Source organism: Meriones unguiculatus, chromosome X, assembly GCF_030254825.1.
Source record: "Meriones unguiculatus strain TT.TT164.6M chromosome X, Bangor_MerUng_6.1, whole genome shotgun sequence".
NCBI classification, from domain to species: Eukaryota; Metazoa; Chordata; class Mammalia; order Rodentia; family Muridae; genus Meriones; species Meriones unguiculatus.
In genome coordinates this window covers 91,573,451-91,591,856 of record NC_083369.1, presented here as the reverse complement: position 1 = coordinate 91,591,856, position 18,406 = coordinate 91,573,451, and the positions used below count along the sequence as shown (strand labels likewise).

Genomic DNA, 18,406 nt, shown 5'->3' with positions numbered 1-18,406 from the left:
GGCCACTAACACTGATGACTACTATCCACAGAAAAACATCTATATGAGGAATACCCTAGATTCCATTCTCAGCATTGCAAAAATGTATTGTTATGCAAGTCAGTTTAACTCTTTCAAAATGCGTTCACCTTGTTCATTTCTGACTATCTAGCTATCAGTCAACTTTTCATTTTCTCACTTAACATGCAAAGTGACTGCAGAAAACAGAAAAGACGAAGAAATGAAAAAATGTGTACATTCAATTCACCTTCAAATAAAAAATTAATACATATATATATATATAAAATCATTATCAAGCAAGGTATAAAATACATGCTCTAGGCATTAAAAAGATGCTTGGTGTAATGTAGAAGTGTGGTATTATGTATAAATTTGTTTTCTCAAACTGAAGTTCCTACATGAGAAGAGTGAGCCTAATAAAATGCAACACAACTATCTGGTAAAAAAGTAGAGCATCTAAGACTAAGCTACTGATCTTAAATCAAAAAGGATTTTAGCAAAGTAATAGCTGATGTTCTGAAAATGAGGCTGCTTCACATGTAAGCATGCCTCCTGGATTTATCATTACTACTGCACCAGATCAAAAAGAAATCTCTAAGCAAGAATCCAAACCCTGCATTTTCTGTCAAGGCCTCTACAACTCCCAACCATCCAAATGCAAAGTCCCATGCATCTTGGCAACCTAGCTTTCTTAATAACCTTCTATATATTTTTGAAATTCAATACTGAGACTCTTCAGGAAAGAGGAAAGAAGGAAGGAAGGAAGGAAGGAAGGAAGGAGGGACGGAGGGAGGGAGGGAGGGAGGGAGGGAGGGAGGGAGGGAGGGAGGGAGGGAGGGAGAAAGGAAACAGGAGAAAGAAACCGAGAAAAGGTAACTAGGAAGAGATAATGTGAAACAAATATTTAAAATATTTAAGTCATTTTCATTATTATCTATCTTAAGCTTTAAGATGGTTTGTGTTAACTGTCACATTACAGAATCTAGAATTATGTGGGAGAAGGGCATCTGGCCTTGTCTAGGGTTGGGAAGATTGTCTTGATTACATAGGAAGACTTATACACTGTGAGCACCACCATTCCCTGGCTAGGGTGTAGGACTATAGAAAGGGAGAAAGGGAGAAAGGGAGAAGAACTGTAGCATGCAAGCATTCACTGATTGCTCTCTGTTTCTTGACTGGATATACCATGATGGTTGCTGTTGTCTTGACTTCCTTATGATGAAGGAGTCTGAACCATATTTTAGTGTTACTGTGGCTTCAAAGAAGCTATTGATTCTGAAGTAGTGTTTATTTATTTATTTTTTTTACTGAGTTGACTGTTTGTTTTTTTTTTAACTGTTTGTTTTTAATTGTGATGCAGAAGTTACAGTAACAACCATTTGGTTTTGTACAGATATTATTTCCACTCTTGTGAATAAGCTAAATAAAGGTTGTATCCCAAACTGAAAAAAAAAAGGGAAAAGGGGAGGTGGGGAAGGGAAGAGAACTACTATATGATCCATCAATCCCTACCACTGGGTATATACCCAAAGGAAATGAGATCAGCATGTTAAGTGGTATCTGCTCACCCTTGTTTAATGCAGCACTATTCAAAAGAGAGAGAAAAAAAAGGAAACAATATAAATGTCTGCTAACTGTGAATATATACATAAAATTGAATTCTATTCAACTATAAAAAAAACTATTATATCCTGTCTATCAGGGATGATATGGCTGCGGAAGCAGCTGTTTGACACAGTTCCAGGTACTGGAGTACTGTTGCCCTGGAGAAAACATCTCTGGATTACCAGTGCACAAATGGCACTGCTTTTTTTTCCTGTATCTCTACCTGCTTTGGTTCTTACTGTGACTCTATATTTTTCCTCTAATTCAACTCTAGTCAATGCAACTGGTAAGATTTTTTTAGGGGGACTGGGAGATAGGGAAATGGCTCAGAAACAACCATTATGGAGTAAACATTCCTCCTGACTGGAAAGGCAGTGAATTTTCTGAACAAGAAATTGAATTTATAGAGGCATTTTGTGCTAATTGTTCCCTGAAAAACTTTAGTAAGCTCATGGATATTAAACAATATCAGGAATTGTTTGACTTTCCACACTCAACCCCCAGATTGCTGCAGTCAAAAGGAATTAGACTCTAGAGAAGCTACTGCACTCATACTAACTTCCTTTTCTAGAAAGACTTGGTCATATGGACCTGACTTCTTGGGATAGGATAAGGAGAATACAAGATCTTTGTATAGTTTATGAGGAAGGGGCTAGAGACCCTCTGAAAGATCATTCCTATTACAAAAAAAAAATGTTTAGAAAGATCTCAGAAAGAACTTGCTCAACTACAAACAGCAGCTAAGATTTAAGAATAGTCCAGTTTGTTTAGCACTTCTTTGTTCTTCCGCCACTTATTGTAACCCCAAGGTTTTGCCCAGATGACCTATGATATAGAGGTTTGTCTGAGAAGAGCACTGAGTTAATGATTAAATATGCTTGCTTGCAATGTAATTACTGTATTGTGCATGTGCAGTACATCTTGTTATATTCTGTTCTGTGAGTTCTTGGGTAAAATCACTGTACCATGTATGTAGAGTACAGCTTGTTATTCTCATTTGTGGGTCTTTTGGGAAAAGCCAATATTTGGGGGAAAGACAAAAAGGTTTTTGATCATGTAAAAATGTATAAGGAAATGATTTAACAATAAAAGACTTGGATTGACTCAGCTCTAAGAAAAGAGAAAAAGCAAGGAGGAGGAGGAAGAGAAGGAGGAGGCAAGAGAGAGAGAGCAGAAAAAAGAGAGCATGAGCAGACACCAGAGAGACTGCTTCCCAAGAACAATCCCTTCAAATGAGTCATCTATCAGCTTGTACCTGCCCCCACGTGTGAAGTGATTTTTTTTTTCTTGAACCAATCCAGTCCTCCCAATCTCAAGATCCAAAAATGACTGAGGTTGTTCCCCAGCACCTGTCGTTTGTGGCAACAGATGAAACTGTAGGTAGTTATATCAAATGACAAAACCCTTACGTGGACAGAAAAGTACCAGATGCTTTCATTCATATGTACAATCTAAAAAGATACTAACCTCACACAACTTGAAACAAGAATGGTGGCTACAATAGGTTGTGGAGAATAATGGGATGATGGCAGTTAGGGTAAATGGGGACTGATTTTCTAAACGATGAGGATTAAGTTGTAATCAGTTAGGACTAGTAACTTCTGGCAAGCTGTTGCACAGTATGGTAATTATATATAAGGATAATATGTCCTTCCTAAAATAACAGATTATTTTGAATTATGTGATTATTGAGCCTAGTACCAGCAGAAGTCAGAAGAGGAGGTTGAATCACCTGGAATTGGAGTCACAGATGACTGTAAAACAAGATGGGGATGCTTGGCACAAATCCTAGGTCTAGGTCCTCTGCAAGAGCAAGCATTCTTTTTTTTAATACAATTTATTCACTTTGTATCCCAATTGTACATCTCCCTCATCTCCTCTCAATCTCACCCTCCCTCCCTCTTCCTCCCCTATGTCCCTCTCTCCTTATCCACTGATAGGGGAACTCCTCCTCCCTCCCCTACTGTCTGACCCTAGTCTATCAAGTCTCATCTGGAATATCTGGATCCTCTTTCTCTGTGCCTTGGCAAGGCTGCCCTGCCCGGGGGAGATAACCAAAGAGCAGGCAACCTAGTTCATGACAGAGACAGCCCCTGCTCCCCTTACTAGGAACCCAAATAAAGACTGAGCTGTCAATCGGCTACATCTGAGCAGAGGGTCTAGGTCTTCTCCATGCATGGTACTTGGTTGATGCTCTGCAGCCCCTGGGCCCAGATTTTTGGCTTAGTTGATCTCCTTGTGGAGATCTTGCCCCTATCAGGTCCTTCTATTCCCTCCTTCTTCCATACACTCCCTGCACTCTGCCCAAAGTTTAGCTGTGACTCTCAGAATCTGCTTTGATCCCCTGCTGGGTAGAATCTTTCAGAGGACATCTATAGTAGGCTCCCATCCTGTTCCCTTTCTTCCACCACTTGCGGTGGTGTGTGCTACGGCATGTACTCATAGTAGGACATTGGCAATGTGCACTGACTCTTTTACCACAACTGCAAGGACATGTGGCTCAGGCTATCCAAGAATCTGCTACAGTTACTGTTTTATCTCTTCAGTTTATATATCCATTCCTAACTCTACACAAAATGTTTACAATCCCCATGGTGCATTTACTCTTAGATATATTACAAACACCATCTTAAAAATATCATAATATAACAGAAGTCTGAAGCACATTTGCAGATTTAAAGTCTATGGCAACAGGCAACATTTGATGATGGTATCAACACACGATTTTCTGAGCTGTGTTGTACTCTTCTCAAAGAATGGGACAAAAATGGCCCTGGGCAAGCTCTAAAACCCAAGCATCAGCATGTGTTTTGTTTTTGTTTTACTAGATTGGAACATGTCATTATGTTGCCTCAGTCCAAAAAGAAGAGGTGATACCCATAGTTACTTGCTGTCATTCTGAATTCTGGGGCAATGCATCTCCTGTAGTTGTCTAAGACCCTGCTACTTACCAGATCTGGGCTATATGCTGTTATGTCACTGATATAAGCTAAGAATGCAGTGTACATTGAAATTTCAATTAGTTTTCCCTCTAGCAATACAATAAAAAATTATTTCTAATTATATATTTATTTAGTATTTGTAGTCAACATTTTTCTACTTAACTGGTTATATATGCCATTTGCCCTGTGAATCATGTTACCTGTATATATATATATATATATATACACATACATATATATACATTTATATGTATAAATATATAATTATATATAATAATATATAATCTATATAATTATACATAAACATCACATTATGTATTAAATATTAATATTATTTATATAATATTATTAATATATTATAATATATGCATAATATTAAACATAATAATATCATAATTTGATATTAATATTAATACCGATTACATTATTATGTTAATATGGTATTAATATTATTAATATTGTATAATGTATGCATATATAAATATATAAAATATTATAAATCTATAATTATATATAAATGTATATGTAGATTTATAAATGTATATAAATAAATATATATAAATGTATATATACATATATAAATGTATATATACATATATAAATATATATATACATATATATGAATGTATATATATAAATCATGTTGCCTGATATATATACACAAGTCACATGATTTATATATATATATAATTTATACATAACATGATTTTACCCTTTCTTTAAAAAGTGTCTTTTAAACACTTTGTAACACAGGAAAAGATGACTATAGAACCACACAGAAGGCAGACCTGCTGACAAGTTCATATGATGCATAGTGAAAGCCTGCCCCAAAATCTTTTTCTTGACTTGTATGGATGAATCCAGAATGCCAATAGAACACTCTTATTTACTAATCTTTACATGTCTTTATGCTAACTTTGGTTTATGTTGGTTTTGGTTTGTTTGGGGGAGGATAGCTTTTTTTTTTTCTTTTTTTTTATTACTTTATTTTTTTTATTTTTTTTATCAGTTACATTTTATTAACTCTGTATCCCAGCCGTGGCCCGATCCCTCATTCCCTCCCAGTCCCTCCCTCCCTCCCTCCCTCATCTCCACCGTGCCCCTTTCCAAGTCCACTGATAGGGGGGACCTCCTCCCCATTCATCTGATCCTGTTTTATCAGGTATCTTCAGGACTGGCTGCAAAGCCCTCCTCTGTGGCCTAACAGGACTGCTCCTCCCTTCGGGGGTGGGGAGGCCAAAGAGCCAGTCATTGAGTTCCTGTTAGAAATAGTCCTTGTTCCCCTCACTTTGGGAAACCAATTGGTTACTGAGCTACCACAGGCTACATCTGAGTGGAGGTTCTAGGTTATATCCATACATGGTCCTTGGTTGAATGTCAGTCTCAGAAAAGACCCTGTGCCCAGATATATTTGGTCCTTGTGGAGCTCCTATCCTTTCCCCATCAGACTAACTCCCCTTCTTTCTTATGATTCCCTGTACTCTGCCAAAAGTTTGGTTATGAGTCTTTACTTTGAAAACACTGCTAGTTAGAGTCTTTCAGATGCGCTCAGTAGACTCCTGTCATATGTTCAATCTGGGCATTTTTCTAATTCTACCCATAGTTTGCAGAAAAATCCAGTTATTAGGTGAAAGCTAACAGAAAATTTGGTCTGTTGATCTTTTTATTCATTTGTGGATCAGTTAGTACATTTAAATTTTAAGCATGCTAATAATTTCATGGCATTCAGGAGAAAAGGTATTTGAGATCTTAACTAGGGAGGTTTCTAATTTTAAAAATATTTTATAAATAGGACTAGATTTAAGAGTTTGATGTAAGCTGGGCACAGTGGCAGACACCTATACTCCCAACACTCAGGGAAGCATAAGCAGGTGGATCTCTGTGAGTTTGAGGCCAGCCTGGTCTATAAATAGATTTCAAGAGAGCCGAGCTTACACAGAGAAACCCTGTCTTGAAAAAAAAAAAACACTAAAAAGAGTTTGATGTAAATAAGTATGTCTTATTTGAATTACCAATGTTACATATGATACAAACATACATTTTAAGTTTCTTAGAATTTTTTTCTTAAAAATATACATGTTTATGATCAAATGAGCTAGAATTATTCATAACAAATATTTAGTATTATAAAAAGCCTAAATTAACGTTGAAAGAATATAAATCATTGTTCTGTTGAATTACTATAAGGTATTACAGTATGTTAGTTTGATCAGTATTTCTGTGGTCTTTAGAAAACTAAAGATCAGATATTCAGTGTGTTTTTTTGAAGATAATTTCCAAGTAAGATAGAACAAAGGGAATGGACTAGTAAACATAACACCCATACTACAGAGAGGTTGTACCTTTGGGTCTGGAAATGAATACAATCATCTTTGACACATGATGAAAGTGGATAAGGGAAGCAACTGGTGTAAGGGATGCATGAGGGGTGCCCATGAGATGCACTAAGTCTGATGAATGACAGAGTTCATAATTAACCCACCACTCTTCTTTTCTTCATGAACCATAAGAAGCTACTTAAAAGTTTTATGAATGAAATCCTACTAGGAATCTCAAGATAAAAAGGTTTATTATTTTTTGAGACAGTCTCACACTATAGCTCAGGATGACCTGGAATTATATCTTCCACATTGGCTGTGAAATTGTGGCCATGATTTATTCATTCAACCACCGAAGTGCAAGGAAGACTTTTTTAAGGGCCAAAAAGATAATGTGTCTACCCTAAAGTACAATGATTTGATGTTCTAGAATGGAAAAGTGGAAGAATGGAAATGACAAATTTGAAATGACAAATGACAAATTATAAAAAACAAAACAAAACAAAAAAACTAAAAGGTCTATAGAAAAAGAATCTACAAAAGGAACACAGTCACTAAAATTTTGCCAAATCTCTACCTCTCTCACTTTCGTGTATATATGTAAACCAAAGAATTAAGAGTTACTTGTGGTACCACAGGTTAAATCACCACTGTCTAAACTACTGAGGTAACTGACTTCTCAGTCCGCAGCAACAGTTAACTGCCTCAGGGAGGGGAAGGATCTCATAAAACTACCTTCTACAGTTGTATTGCTTGGCTTCTGGATCCTTCTTTCATCTTGCTCAACTGTCTGTTAATTGCCTGTAAGACCTCAGGGATGGGACAGGCCTCTTGCCTTCTCCATGATGAAATGATGATGGCATAATCTTGTACAGGTCTTGTATAGGCAATCACAGCTGCTAAGAGTTCAAAACTACAATACTATCTTACTCTTAACTGGGTTTATCAGTAAGACAGTCAAAAGGCACATGTAGCTTCTTTATCAAAGCAAATTTAAAAATTGGTTTTCTCTCCATGAAAATGAGAGCTATGGGGGTACTAAATTGCTCTTATCATGAAGTGCTAAAATGTTATTTATATTGATTTTCTTTGAATATTGTAATGAATTGCCAAAAATTTGGTAGATTAACACAGAACACACTTTTTTTTCTCACACTTCTGGAAGTCAATAACTATGCTGCCACACTGGACTGTAGTAGAAAGTCTATATCCTTAGTTTTCCCAGATTCTAGAGCTATATTCTCTAGCTTCTGTTCCTTTCCTTCATCATCAAGGCCAGCAGTGTTGCCTCTTTCTTCTTTAGTCCTCATGCTACATTCTTTCTTCGAAGTGATAGTAACAAATACAAGAGGTCAGAACCTGAATATCTTTGGAGGAAATATTATTCAACCTGACATATTATCTATATAATACTGGACAAACTTGCAAAGACTGCTGTTTGTCTGATCAGATGGAGGGTTTCCCACTAACATGATCATGCCCATGATTACTCTATTTAAAAGGAAAGAAGCAACACAAAGCCTACATTTATAAATGCGCTAAGGTCTTTTTTTTTTTACATTTCTCTAAATACTTTCACTTTAATTAATAGATAGCCAAGGCCAAACCTTCGAGTAACTGTTTAATTTTGACATCCAAACTTAAATCCCAAATGGAAAATGCAGTAAAATTAAAAAAAAATAGTCTAAGATTTCCTCTTCTTTAGAAACAAAAGATTTGTTCTTTCAACCTATAAGAGGTGATGTTAGAAAATTGGCTTTATTTTTGCTCTATCAGTATTGACAAGTCACAGGGAGAAAAGTCAAAGCAAAAGAGGTGCTTAGCCTTGTCAACATTAACTTCACTGGGAAATAGTGTTACTGTAAGCATAGTTAGGACTCCTTATAAGCAGGTTCTCCATCTATAATTCAACAATCTGCAGACTGAAATGTTAGAAAAATGTGTCGGTACTGACAAAGTATAATTCTTTTTTTGAATGTATTTATTTGTATTTTATGTGGATTGGTATTTTGACTGCATGGATGTCTGTGTGAGGGTGTCAGACCCCCTGGAGTTATAGACAGTTGTGAGCTGCCATGTGGGTGGTAGAAATTAAACCTGGGTCCTCTGAAAAACCAGTCAGTGCTCTTAACCACTGGGCCATCTCTCCAGCCCCAGAAGTATAATTTTTTTTAATCATACTTTCGTAAGCAATTGAGAATAAAAGCGTTTTACATGCTATTTACACTGTGTTGTTCATAAGTGACCTAGAGCTGACATTAATTCTAGGAAAAAGTCAAGTGTGGTAGTGGATGCTTTGTAATCCCAGATATGTAGCTGAAGTAGGAGGATCACTTGATCTCTAAAATATGCAATCAGTCTAGGCAATTTAACAAGTTTCTGTTCAAATAAAATACTGAGATAAAATTTAGGGGAATATGGGTGCGTAAGTAAATTTAACACCACTCTATGTAATAGACTTGAGCATGAATCAGATCTTCATATCTACAAGGGTCTGGGAACCAGTAACAGATAATGAGGGACAGAAGTATTGTATTTTACAAGTTCTAGGTTGTGTGAGAAATTTCCATATCCCTACTAATTATCAGGATCCTGTTGGTGCTTTCACTCATGATATTAGGCAATAAAATTATAGTGTTACAAGTTGTCATTTCAGGAAATTAAAACAACCTTGAATCTTTCTTTTAAAAATTTTGTTAGTTATCTTATAACAGTAATTTTTGAAAATCACACTTTTCTATATAGCTTTACTAACACATACACACCTAGAAACTATTATGTGCCTTTGAAATATTCTTAGTCATTACAATTGGTGCTAATTTGGCCAAAATAATCTTTTTATATTAGTTTTATTATCTTATTTCACATATCACATTTTCTAGTACTACTTCAACTATTATATACAGTCTTATTAATTTATTATGCACTCCTAATTGATTGTTCACTTGTGAAAATTATTAAGTCACTATAAGGACTTACGTTTCAGTCATTCCTAGCTTTTTAAAAAAAATCCACAATAAACCAACAAGTGTCTCAAAATCCAGTGACTTCAGAGAATGGGATCTTAGGCACAGTCTCCTCATGTCATATATAAGCACTTCACAGACTATGTAAGTGATCAGTTTAAGAACCACGGCTAGAGAGATGACTCAGGGGTTAAGGACACTTCCAGAGGATCAGGTTCAATTCCCATTACCCACACGGCAACTCACAACCAGCTATAACTCCAAGTCCAGAGGATATAACATCTCTTTCTCACCTCCAGGAAAGATGCACATATAAGGTGCACAGACATACATGTAGCCAAAACACTCATGCACATAAAACAAAACATTTTTTTTTTAATTACAGAACAGTTTAATAGTGGAAAGTTAGCACAACATCCAGTAGAACAAAATTTTGGTTAACAAAGCTCAACTCAGTCCTGTTTTCCTAACCTGTTGGTTTGCCCCAAGTAAGATACAAGTGGCTGTTCTTAAAAGGGAGTTGTTGGCTAGAAAGATGACTCAGAGGTTAAGAGCACTGGCTGCTCTTCCAAAGGACCTGAGTTCAATTCCCAGCAACTACATGGTGGTTCACAACCATCTATAGTGAGATCTAGTGCCCTCTTCTGGTGTGCAGGAGTACATGAAGGCAGAATACTATATATATAATAAATAAATCTTTAAAAAAAAAGAAAGGGGGTTGAGAACTTTCCTATCTCACCACTAGGACAGGAGAGGACAGGAGAGGGTGGTGATCATAGCTGGTAGTCCCAGTAAACCAATGGTAACCTGAGCACCAGGCAGAGCTAACTGCTCTTCAGAGAAGTAGCCTGACCATATGCCAACAAGAAAGGGGGCAAGATGCAGCTATTTACAGGCAATCAAAGACGGGAGATTCTTATCTTCCAAGCTATACATGAAAAAGTCACTGCTCAGAGGAAGCAGGGAGTGTTCAAGATCACATGGAAAGTCTCTGATCCTGTTGGGAGTGCTAACTGGACATCTCTGAGAGGTTCTGTCTAAAAGGCCAGCAGAAGCAGGGTGTGGGAGGGCGGCTCCTGGACCTGAGGAAAATGCAGGAGCATAGACTGTCAAGCACACATTTTATGTGGGTCCCAGTGCTAAGGGCAAACAGCACTTGAGAGTCTTATCCCACACGTGTTCCATGAAACATCAAGTGCACAATTTATACAGGATACATGAAAACTCTCCAGACACAGGCTCAGCCTCTGATGACACTGCACTGCTTTATGACATCACTGCTTTATGACTATCGCTGAAAACCCAGTGCTTCCTTCTGAGAAAGACATTAACAACTATGTTCATAACTGAAGATGTATATAAATTCATTGACGTTCTGTAACCATTTGGACCTGCTTGAATTACATGGCAGTCGATAGTAGCATTTATATACTATTATTTAGTTTGGCCAGTGTTCCCAAGGCTGGTGACATGTGACTTAATCTCAGCACTTGGAAGACAGAGGCAGCCAGACCTCTGAGTTTGAGGCCAGCCTGGTCTATATAGCTCTTGGACAGCCACGACTAACCATCCTGAAGATACCTGATAGGCTAGGGCCAGATGGAAGGAGAGGAGGACATCCCCTCTCAGTGGACTCGGAAGGGGGCAGGGAGGAGATGAGGGAGGAAGGGGAAAATTGGGAGGGAAAGAGGGAGAGGGCTACAGCTGGGATACAAGTGAATGTATAAAATTATTTAAAAATAAAAAAAAATATTAAAAAAAGAAAAAATATAGAAGCATGTATTCCACACAGCATCATACCTACTAATCCTTGTGTAAATCTGCTTAGAATGAGGCAGAAAACTTAAAATTCTAAAGGGAAACATACTCTCTATTTCATACTTTGTGTATTTCCTTCTGGTTTCACCATCACTGGTCAGTGCTCTGTGAACACTCCTGACCCTTGAGCCTCATGCCAACAGTGTGCTATTCTCCATGGTCTCCCGCACCCCACTATCATCATCTTCAGACCTTAGAACTAACCTCCAAGGAAGCCTTTCCTACCTACCACAGTCCATGTCTTCATCCACCCCTCTCACTGGGAATCCAATGTGCCTGGGAGGCCAAAGCCAAATTACTGGCCTCCCAAGGCCTTCCATGGTCACAGACTACCCGGACTGCTTCTCTGCCCTTTACCTCAGTCATATCCTCCCCTCCAGAGCCACCTGAGTTCACATCTCACCAGAACCCTTTCTCTGTCTCTGAGCCACCTCCTCCCACCAAGACCACTGCTCACACAGTCCCCACCCTGGAAATCCAATTCCCTGTACTGAGCATAGCTCCAAACCCATCATCACCCTCCTGAATGTTTCACAGTTGCCTATAGCTCAAAATGACAAAGTAAGAGGAGTCAGACCCACTGGCTTCAGTTTAGATGCTTTAATAGCATGTCTGATTAGTTCCCCAACTAGTGTGACACCAAGGCTGGTTGAGGCTGGAGGGGTGATGGACCTCCAGCTTCTGAGATACAGGCATCATCAGTCTTCATCAGATTCTGGTGTCTCCGCCTCCGATTTGGCGTTGTCTTTGAAAAGTTGGCAGAGCTGGTCGTCGTTCTGCACCACTCGGCATACGTGCTCTGGACCTATGCGCTTCTTGCCGTTCTTGCAGGCCTCCTCAGCAGCCAGCTCAAGGATGTTGGACGTAATGTACTCCAGCACACCAGCGAGGAACACGGGCGCAGAAGAGCTCACACGCCGGGAGTACTTCCCTTCTCTCAAGAAGCGGTCTATACGGCTAACTGGAAACCGAAGCTCAGCTCTTGTGGAGCGGGAGACGTTCTTTCTTCGCTTTTTCCCAGCCATGCTCCCTGCTTGATGGATCTGGTTCAGCTCTACCTCTCTTCAGGCCAGAGCCTCTCAAAATGACCAACCTTCTCAACTGCTTGTGCGTTTATCTTTGCTCCTCAGGAGAGTGCTTTGTTACAACATATGCTTTATGATGTCACTGGTATCCACTGACCCCTGATGTTCAGTGCAGAAATGCTCATATTAGGAAACTTAGTGAATGTATCCTCTCTCTCTCTCTCTCTCTCTCTCTCTCTCTCTCTCTCTCTCTCTCTCTCTTTCTCTCTCTCTCTCTCTCTCTCTCTCTCTCTCTCTCTTTAGCATTTTCATGTATGTGTGAGTGTGGGTTTGTATGTACTCATGTGTGGGCATGCACATAAAGGCCTGAAGTTAGTATCTGGAACCTTCCTTGACCATATCTGTCTTAGTTACTGAGACAAGATCTTTCAGTCCAAGGCAGAGTTCACCAATATAGATAGTTTTAGTAGTCCCCTTGCTCTGGAGATCCTGCCATAGCCTTCCACAGGAAGCCTGGAATTATAGGCAGGCCATCAAGCCCACCTGGTTACATTTACCTCTTATGAGAACTCTTTCTATTTGATCTTTGCATTCTGACAAGATCTATGTGTCAATGGAAAATTCTGTCCATGGGATGAAATGCCAAGTTATGCAACAGACTCTAGCTTGGCCTCAATCTACAGTCACCTCAGTGTTCCTAATCAGTATTCCTGTTTCCATTTTTTACTCTTTTTTTGAAATGCTCATCATGTTTGCCACTTTATTTACCAGCTATTTACATGATAAGTATTTAACAAGTGTTCATCATTCGTATCTCTTTGAGTATTATGATTTTACAGTTTTAGCACATCTATACATATGCTAAACTGATTCACTTTATATTATGCACTTTATAGCCATTTCAAGTTCACTGACAGAAATGTACTGCCAAGCTTACCCTTCTTAGCACTTCATGTGAATCCCATACATTAATAAAACACTTTTTAAATTGCTTTACCACATATTAATTGTAAAAATTAATAGATTTTGTTATGACAGTTCCATTCATACATATAAAGTACTTTCTTTGATCATATTCTTTTAATTATTTTCAACATTTATTTATGGGAGAGCATGAATGTTATCGCTTGCATGTGGGAGTTGGGACAACTTTCAGGAGCTGGTTCTCTCTTTCCACCATGCAGAAGTCATTGGATATAGAGACAAGTGCTCATAATACTTAAGTCATCTCTTCAGCCTTGCTGTGATGTTTTTTTCTGACTTTTTTTATTTTGTTTACCTGATTTCTAGTTTAGTGTTGCTGGGGTTTGTTTGTTTGTTTCCTATCCCATTATTTTCCAGTTTCTATCCTGTTATTCTCCATTGTTAACAAGAGTAGTTGACAATTTTCTGGTATTTATTTTCTATTAAGATAAAGATTATATAACATAAAATTTACCATCTTAGCCAATTATAAAATTTGGGGTTCACTTGCAATGTCATGAAACTATTAGCACCCTGCCACAGTCACTACCTATACTATTGCCACTGGAAACTGCTTTCTGGAAATTAGATTTAAATGTCCCGTGCTAACTAAAACTCCCATACCTCCAATCCTTTAACAGAATAGCTTTTAGGTATTATGAGGTCTGATGCTCCAGTCTGGTCTCAAACTCTTATACAGACATGGATGACCTTGAACTTCTGATACTTCTGCCTCTACCTTCCAAATGTTTAATTATAGGCCTCTGCCACAATGCCAGGTTTATTCAGTGGTAGGACAGGGGACCAAACCCAGAGTTTGAGGCATGTTAGGCAAGCAGTCTAGGAACATTCATAACCCACAATCCCTTTATAAACAGGGTATCCTTCTGATCCTCCTGTCCCAAGTGCTGTAGTATAAGTATGCACCCCCACTCTTGGCTTATGTGGTGCTGAGGTTTGAGCTCAGAGATTCATACATGGTAAGTAAACACTCTACCAACTGAGATTCAATACATTACTAGCCCCTCTGTGTTTTCTCCTTTCTTCTGTCTTTCTTTTTCTGTGGTACTGGGTATTTAACTGAATGTCTTATGCATGCTAGGTAAGCACTCTTTAACTGACCCAAATCCTTAGCCTTACCTTCTGATATCCACTGAAAACAGATTTACCTCCCTTCACATACCCATTTCAATATTCCTCCTTATATCTCCATGTCTGTTCTTTGTTCTATCTTTTTGGTCTTAATATATCTTTCTCTCATAATCTAAAAAAAAATCTTTGAATATGTCCATTTTATAAAACTTCCAAAACTTAAATGAAAAAATATACAACAGAAACCTGCTCCTTGTCCAGAGAGTTTCTAAAGTAACATTTTGTGACAGGGGCCTGGAAACACTTTTGGCATCTCTCCTGCTTTACCTTCATACATAATTAATCATCAGTCATTTCTTTTCCATATCTTTAATACTGTTCCAAGAATCCATTCTGACTATTCTATTCAAACATTATCACTGTCACTTCAGCAACTGTAGCAGCCTACTTACTGTCTTTCTTATTCCTTCCCTTAATGGCTTCAAATTCATTTCCGAGAGTAGCCATTTTCTAATACTAAACCTGCATATGACACCATGTTGCTTAAAACTCATCAGTGGCTTCTCACTGCATGTGGATTAATACTTCAAATCCTAAGATGCTTGTCTTAGGGTTTTATTGATATGAAGAGACACCATGGCCACAGTAACTCTTCCAAAGGACAACATTTAATTGGTGCTGGCTTACAGTGCCAGAAGTTTAGTCTATTATCATCACAGCAGGAAGCATGGTATCATGTAGGCGGACATGGTGCTGGAAGAGCCAAGAGTTCAACATCCTGATACAAAGGCCGCAGAAAGACACTGTGTTTCACACAAGGCATATCTTGAGCACAGAAGAGCTCAAAGCCCCCTCCTACAGTGACACACTTCCACCAACAAGGCAATGCTTCCACCAATAATGCCACACCTACTAATACTGCCACTCCCTATGGGCCAAGCATTCAAACACAAGAGCCTATAGCAACCATTCCTATTCAAACTAGCTAGATGATTTTCTTTCATCTAACTTCTCTGTCTCATAGGCCAGTTTTCAATACAAATATATTTTCTGGAAAACGCCTCATTTCTAGGCTTAGAATCCATACAGTCTCCTTAATTTACACTTTGTAAGATTTATCTTAAGTCAAATAAATATATGATTAATCATTTATTTCATATCACTTTTCTTCCAGGATGATAGGGGCCTGTCTACTAAGTTAACACTTTATTCTCAGAGACCAGCACAGAGACTGAAACACAGAGCATACTCAACAAATCCTCCTTGCAACCATGAATGAAACCACACAAATCTATTCTTAGTCTATGGTCCCTTTAGCAGACTGTAGGTATAATTTCTCTTTAGGAAAATGAAAGAAACATCCTCTACCTCACAGGACACCACGAGAAACAAATGCTATGAGGTTCCTCACAGTAGCTGGTATAAAATAAGTGTTCATGGAACAATCATCATTATAGGCCAACTTTACCCCTTATAGTAGAATAGAGAAGGGTACTCTCAAGCCTAGGCATGGCAAATGGTAATCTGCCTGGACCTTCCTAGAGCAGAACAATCTTAGAATTCTCTCCTGGGTTTAAGCCCAACATATCCTCCAAGATCCCAAAATATGACTGAACTGAGGGAGTCTAATGATGGCCATCTTATCTAAGATGAAAGTTCATAGTGACAGGGTCTATTATTTATTAACTATGCTAAAGTTTCTACCAGCACTTAATGCTCTTTATATACAATAGACAACTTCATAGAAAACAGCAAGAAGATTTGGGGTTGCCAAGGTCAAGGGGGCAAGGAAAATAGTGGCTGATAATGTGTAGTTTTTTTTTTCTTGACATGATGAAAATGTTCTAAATTTTAGAGTCTAACCTGACAAGTAATGGTTATCTTGGCACAGCACTGTAAATATACAAAAACTATTGAATTTGTTTTACTTCCATAATTTTTTTTTTTTGGTCTTTTGAGACAGAGTTTCTCTGTGTAGCCTTGGCTTTCCTGGACTCACTTTGTAGACCAGGTTGTCCTCAAAATCACAACCATCCACCTGCCTCTGCCTTTCTGAGTGCTGAAATTAAAGGTATACAACAACACCATACCCAGCTTTGTTCCCAAAATTCTTAAGTCAAGGTCACAAAAGATATCACAGTTTCACACTCTGAAGCAGTACTATTCTATAAGGAAACCTAAACTCTCCTTACACAGAGAAGAAGTGAGACTCCAAAAACATGTCAATAAAAGTGTTCAGTGAAATCAGGTTCCCACAGATTTGAGCCACCTCAGCTGGTCTACACTAGAGTATAGGTGAACTTTTCCTTTTCAGCCCTGGCTAAATACAGATTCATAACCCCTCCCCCCCACACACAAAAGTGTTATCATTTTAACTCGCTTGGATTTTAGGTTAGCAAACAGAACATAAACTCAGAACAAATGACCATATAAATCAACTTCACCTGAAGCAAAAAAAAAAAAAAAAAAAAATGTCTTTCCCAGTTTGAACCCTAAATGTAAGCAGAAATTTAAAAAAATGTATACATACATCTTCCAGTACTGATGCTTTGCTGCAAGATGGTAATATACAGCTGTAGGGTCAGTTGTGGGGCAGAGCCCAAGAAAGCCTGGATCACTGATGCCCGACTGAATGCAGAACGGTGGGTAATTAGCTTGCCTTCTGCCTGGCCCACCTCCTTCTCAATCTCCTCTGAGAGGCCATCTTTTGGTATCTGTCGCTTCTTAGTGATGCTCACATAAGGTTCTTCATTCTGGTTGGACTGACAGTAGAGGCAAAAGACTTCAAAACACCTAGAAACAAATTAATGAGTCACTGGCAGAATTCTGTCTTTTCCAAGTCATCCTGTTTCCACTTATCCTTAGTCTCAAACCTCTCCCTGGATATTCTAAATCTCTCCAAATCAGTTAGGATCAGTTCTAAGGAGTTGATTTTCTGTAAGCCCTCCAATAGACCAATAGGAACCAAGTAAGAACCAAGCAAAGACGACAATGAAGGCTACCAAGGCAAGGAAAACTAGAGAATGAGAATTAATTCACTCCAGAGCCCCACAAAGATGCTTAGTTTTGACCAGGCATGGTGGCACATGCCAGTAATTCCAGCACTTTTGAAGCAGAGGCAGGCAGATGGCCGTAAGTTTGAGTCCAGCCTGGTGTACAAAGTGAGTCCAAGACAGCCAGGGCTACACAGAGAAACTCTGTCTTAATAAAACAAAAGAAAAAGTTTAGTTTTTTTTTTTTCCTGACACATATTAACTGTGGAATTGTGGGCAAAGCACTTTATTATAAATTTACCCCCCAATCATAAAATAGAGAAAAATACTTACTTTGTCATCGTGCTGTGAAAGAGGACTAACACGGTATAAGGCTATTTGTGTATAAATGTTCCACATTAAAAAAAAATAATGCCAGAGGGATATCCAAGGTGGCAGTGCCAAGAGGACACTGTGTCTGACAAGCAGGAAAGCAGTGACTGAAGAGCAACCAACAGACGCGACTGTGGGCCCTAAAACACCAGTGACTGTGTTTCCCAGGTGAGAGGAAACCCCACAGTGTGGGAAGCAATCAGGTCCCTTCTCAGGTCACTCAGCTAAACCCAGAAGAGTTCCCAGGTCCCAGCCAGAGATCAGTCACCAGCCCAGAGACACACACCTGTGTGCTCTGATCACCATGCCAGG

The 18,406-nt window shown here is 38.5% G+C and overlaps 2 protein-coding genes across 2 annotated transcripts in view; both read right to left on the bottom strand.

Annotated features, from left to right (window-relative positions):
* The window catches only part of Xk (X-linked Kx blood group antigen, Kell and VPS13A binding protein), a 65,022-nt gene that overhangs the window by 27,190 nt on the left and 19,426 nt on the right, over positions 1–18,406 (bottom strand). Inside the window, exon 2 of the mRNA XM_060375703.1 lies at positions 17,260–17,522. Within this exon, the coding sequence (XP_060231686.1) occupies positions 17,260–17,522 (263 nt within the window). The remainder of the gene's footprint in view (positions 1–17,259; positions 17,523–18,406) is intronic.
* LOC110542444 (histone H2A-Bbd type 1-like) lies at positions 10,081–17,394 on the bottom strand. Its single transcript, XM_060375704.1, has 2 exons — positions 17,260–17,394; positions 10,081–12,833 (listed from the first exon to the last, which is right to left on the bottom strand). Exon 2 carries the CDS (start codon positions 12,672–12,674, stop codon positions 12,348–12,350), a length of 327 nt encoding a protein of 108 aa, XP_060231687.1. The 5' UTR covers positions 12,675–12,833; positions 17,260–17,394; the 3' UTR covers positions 10,081–12,347.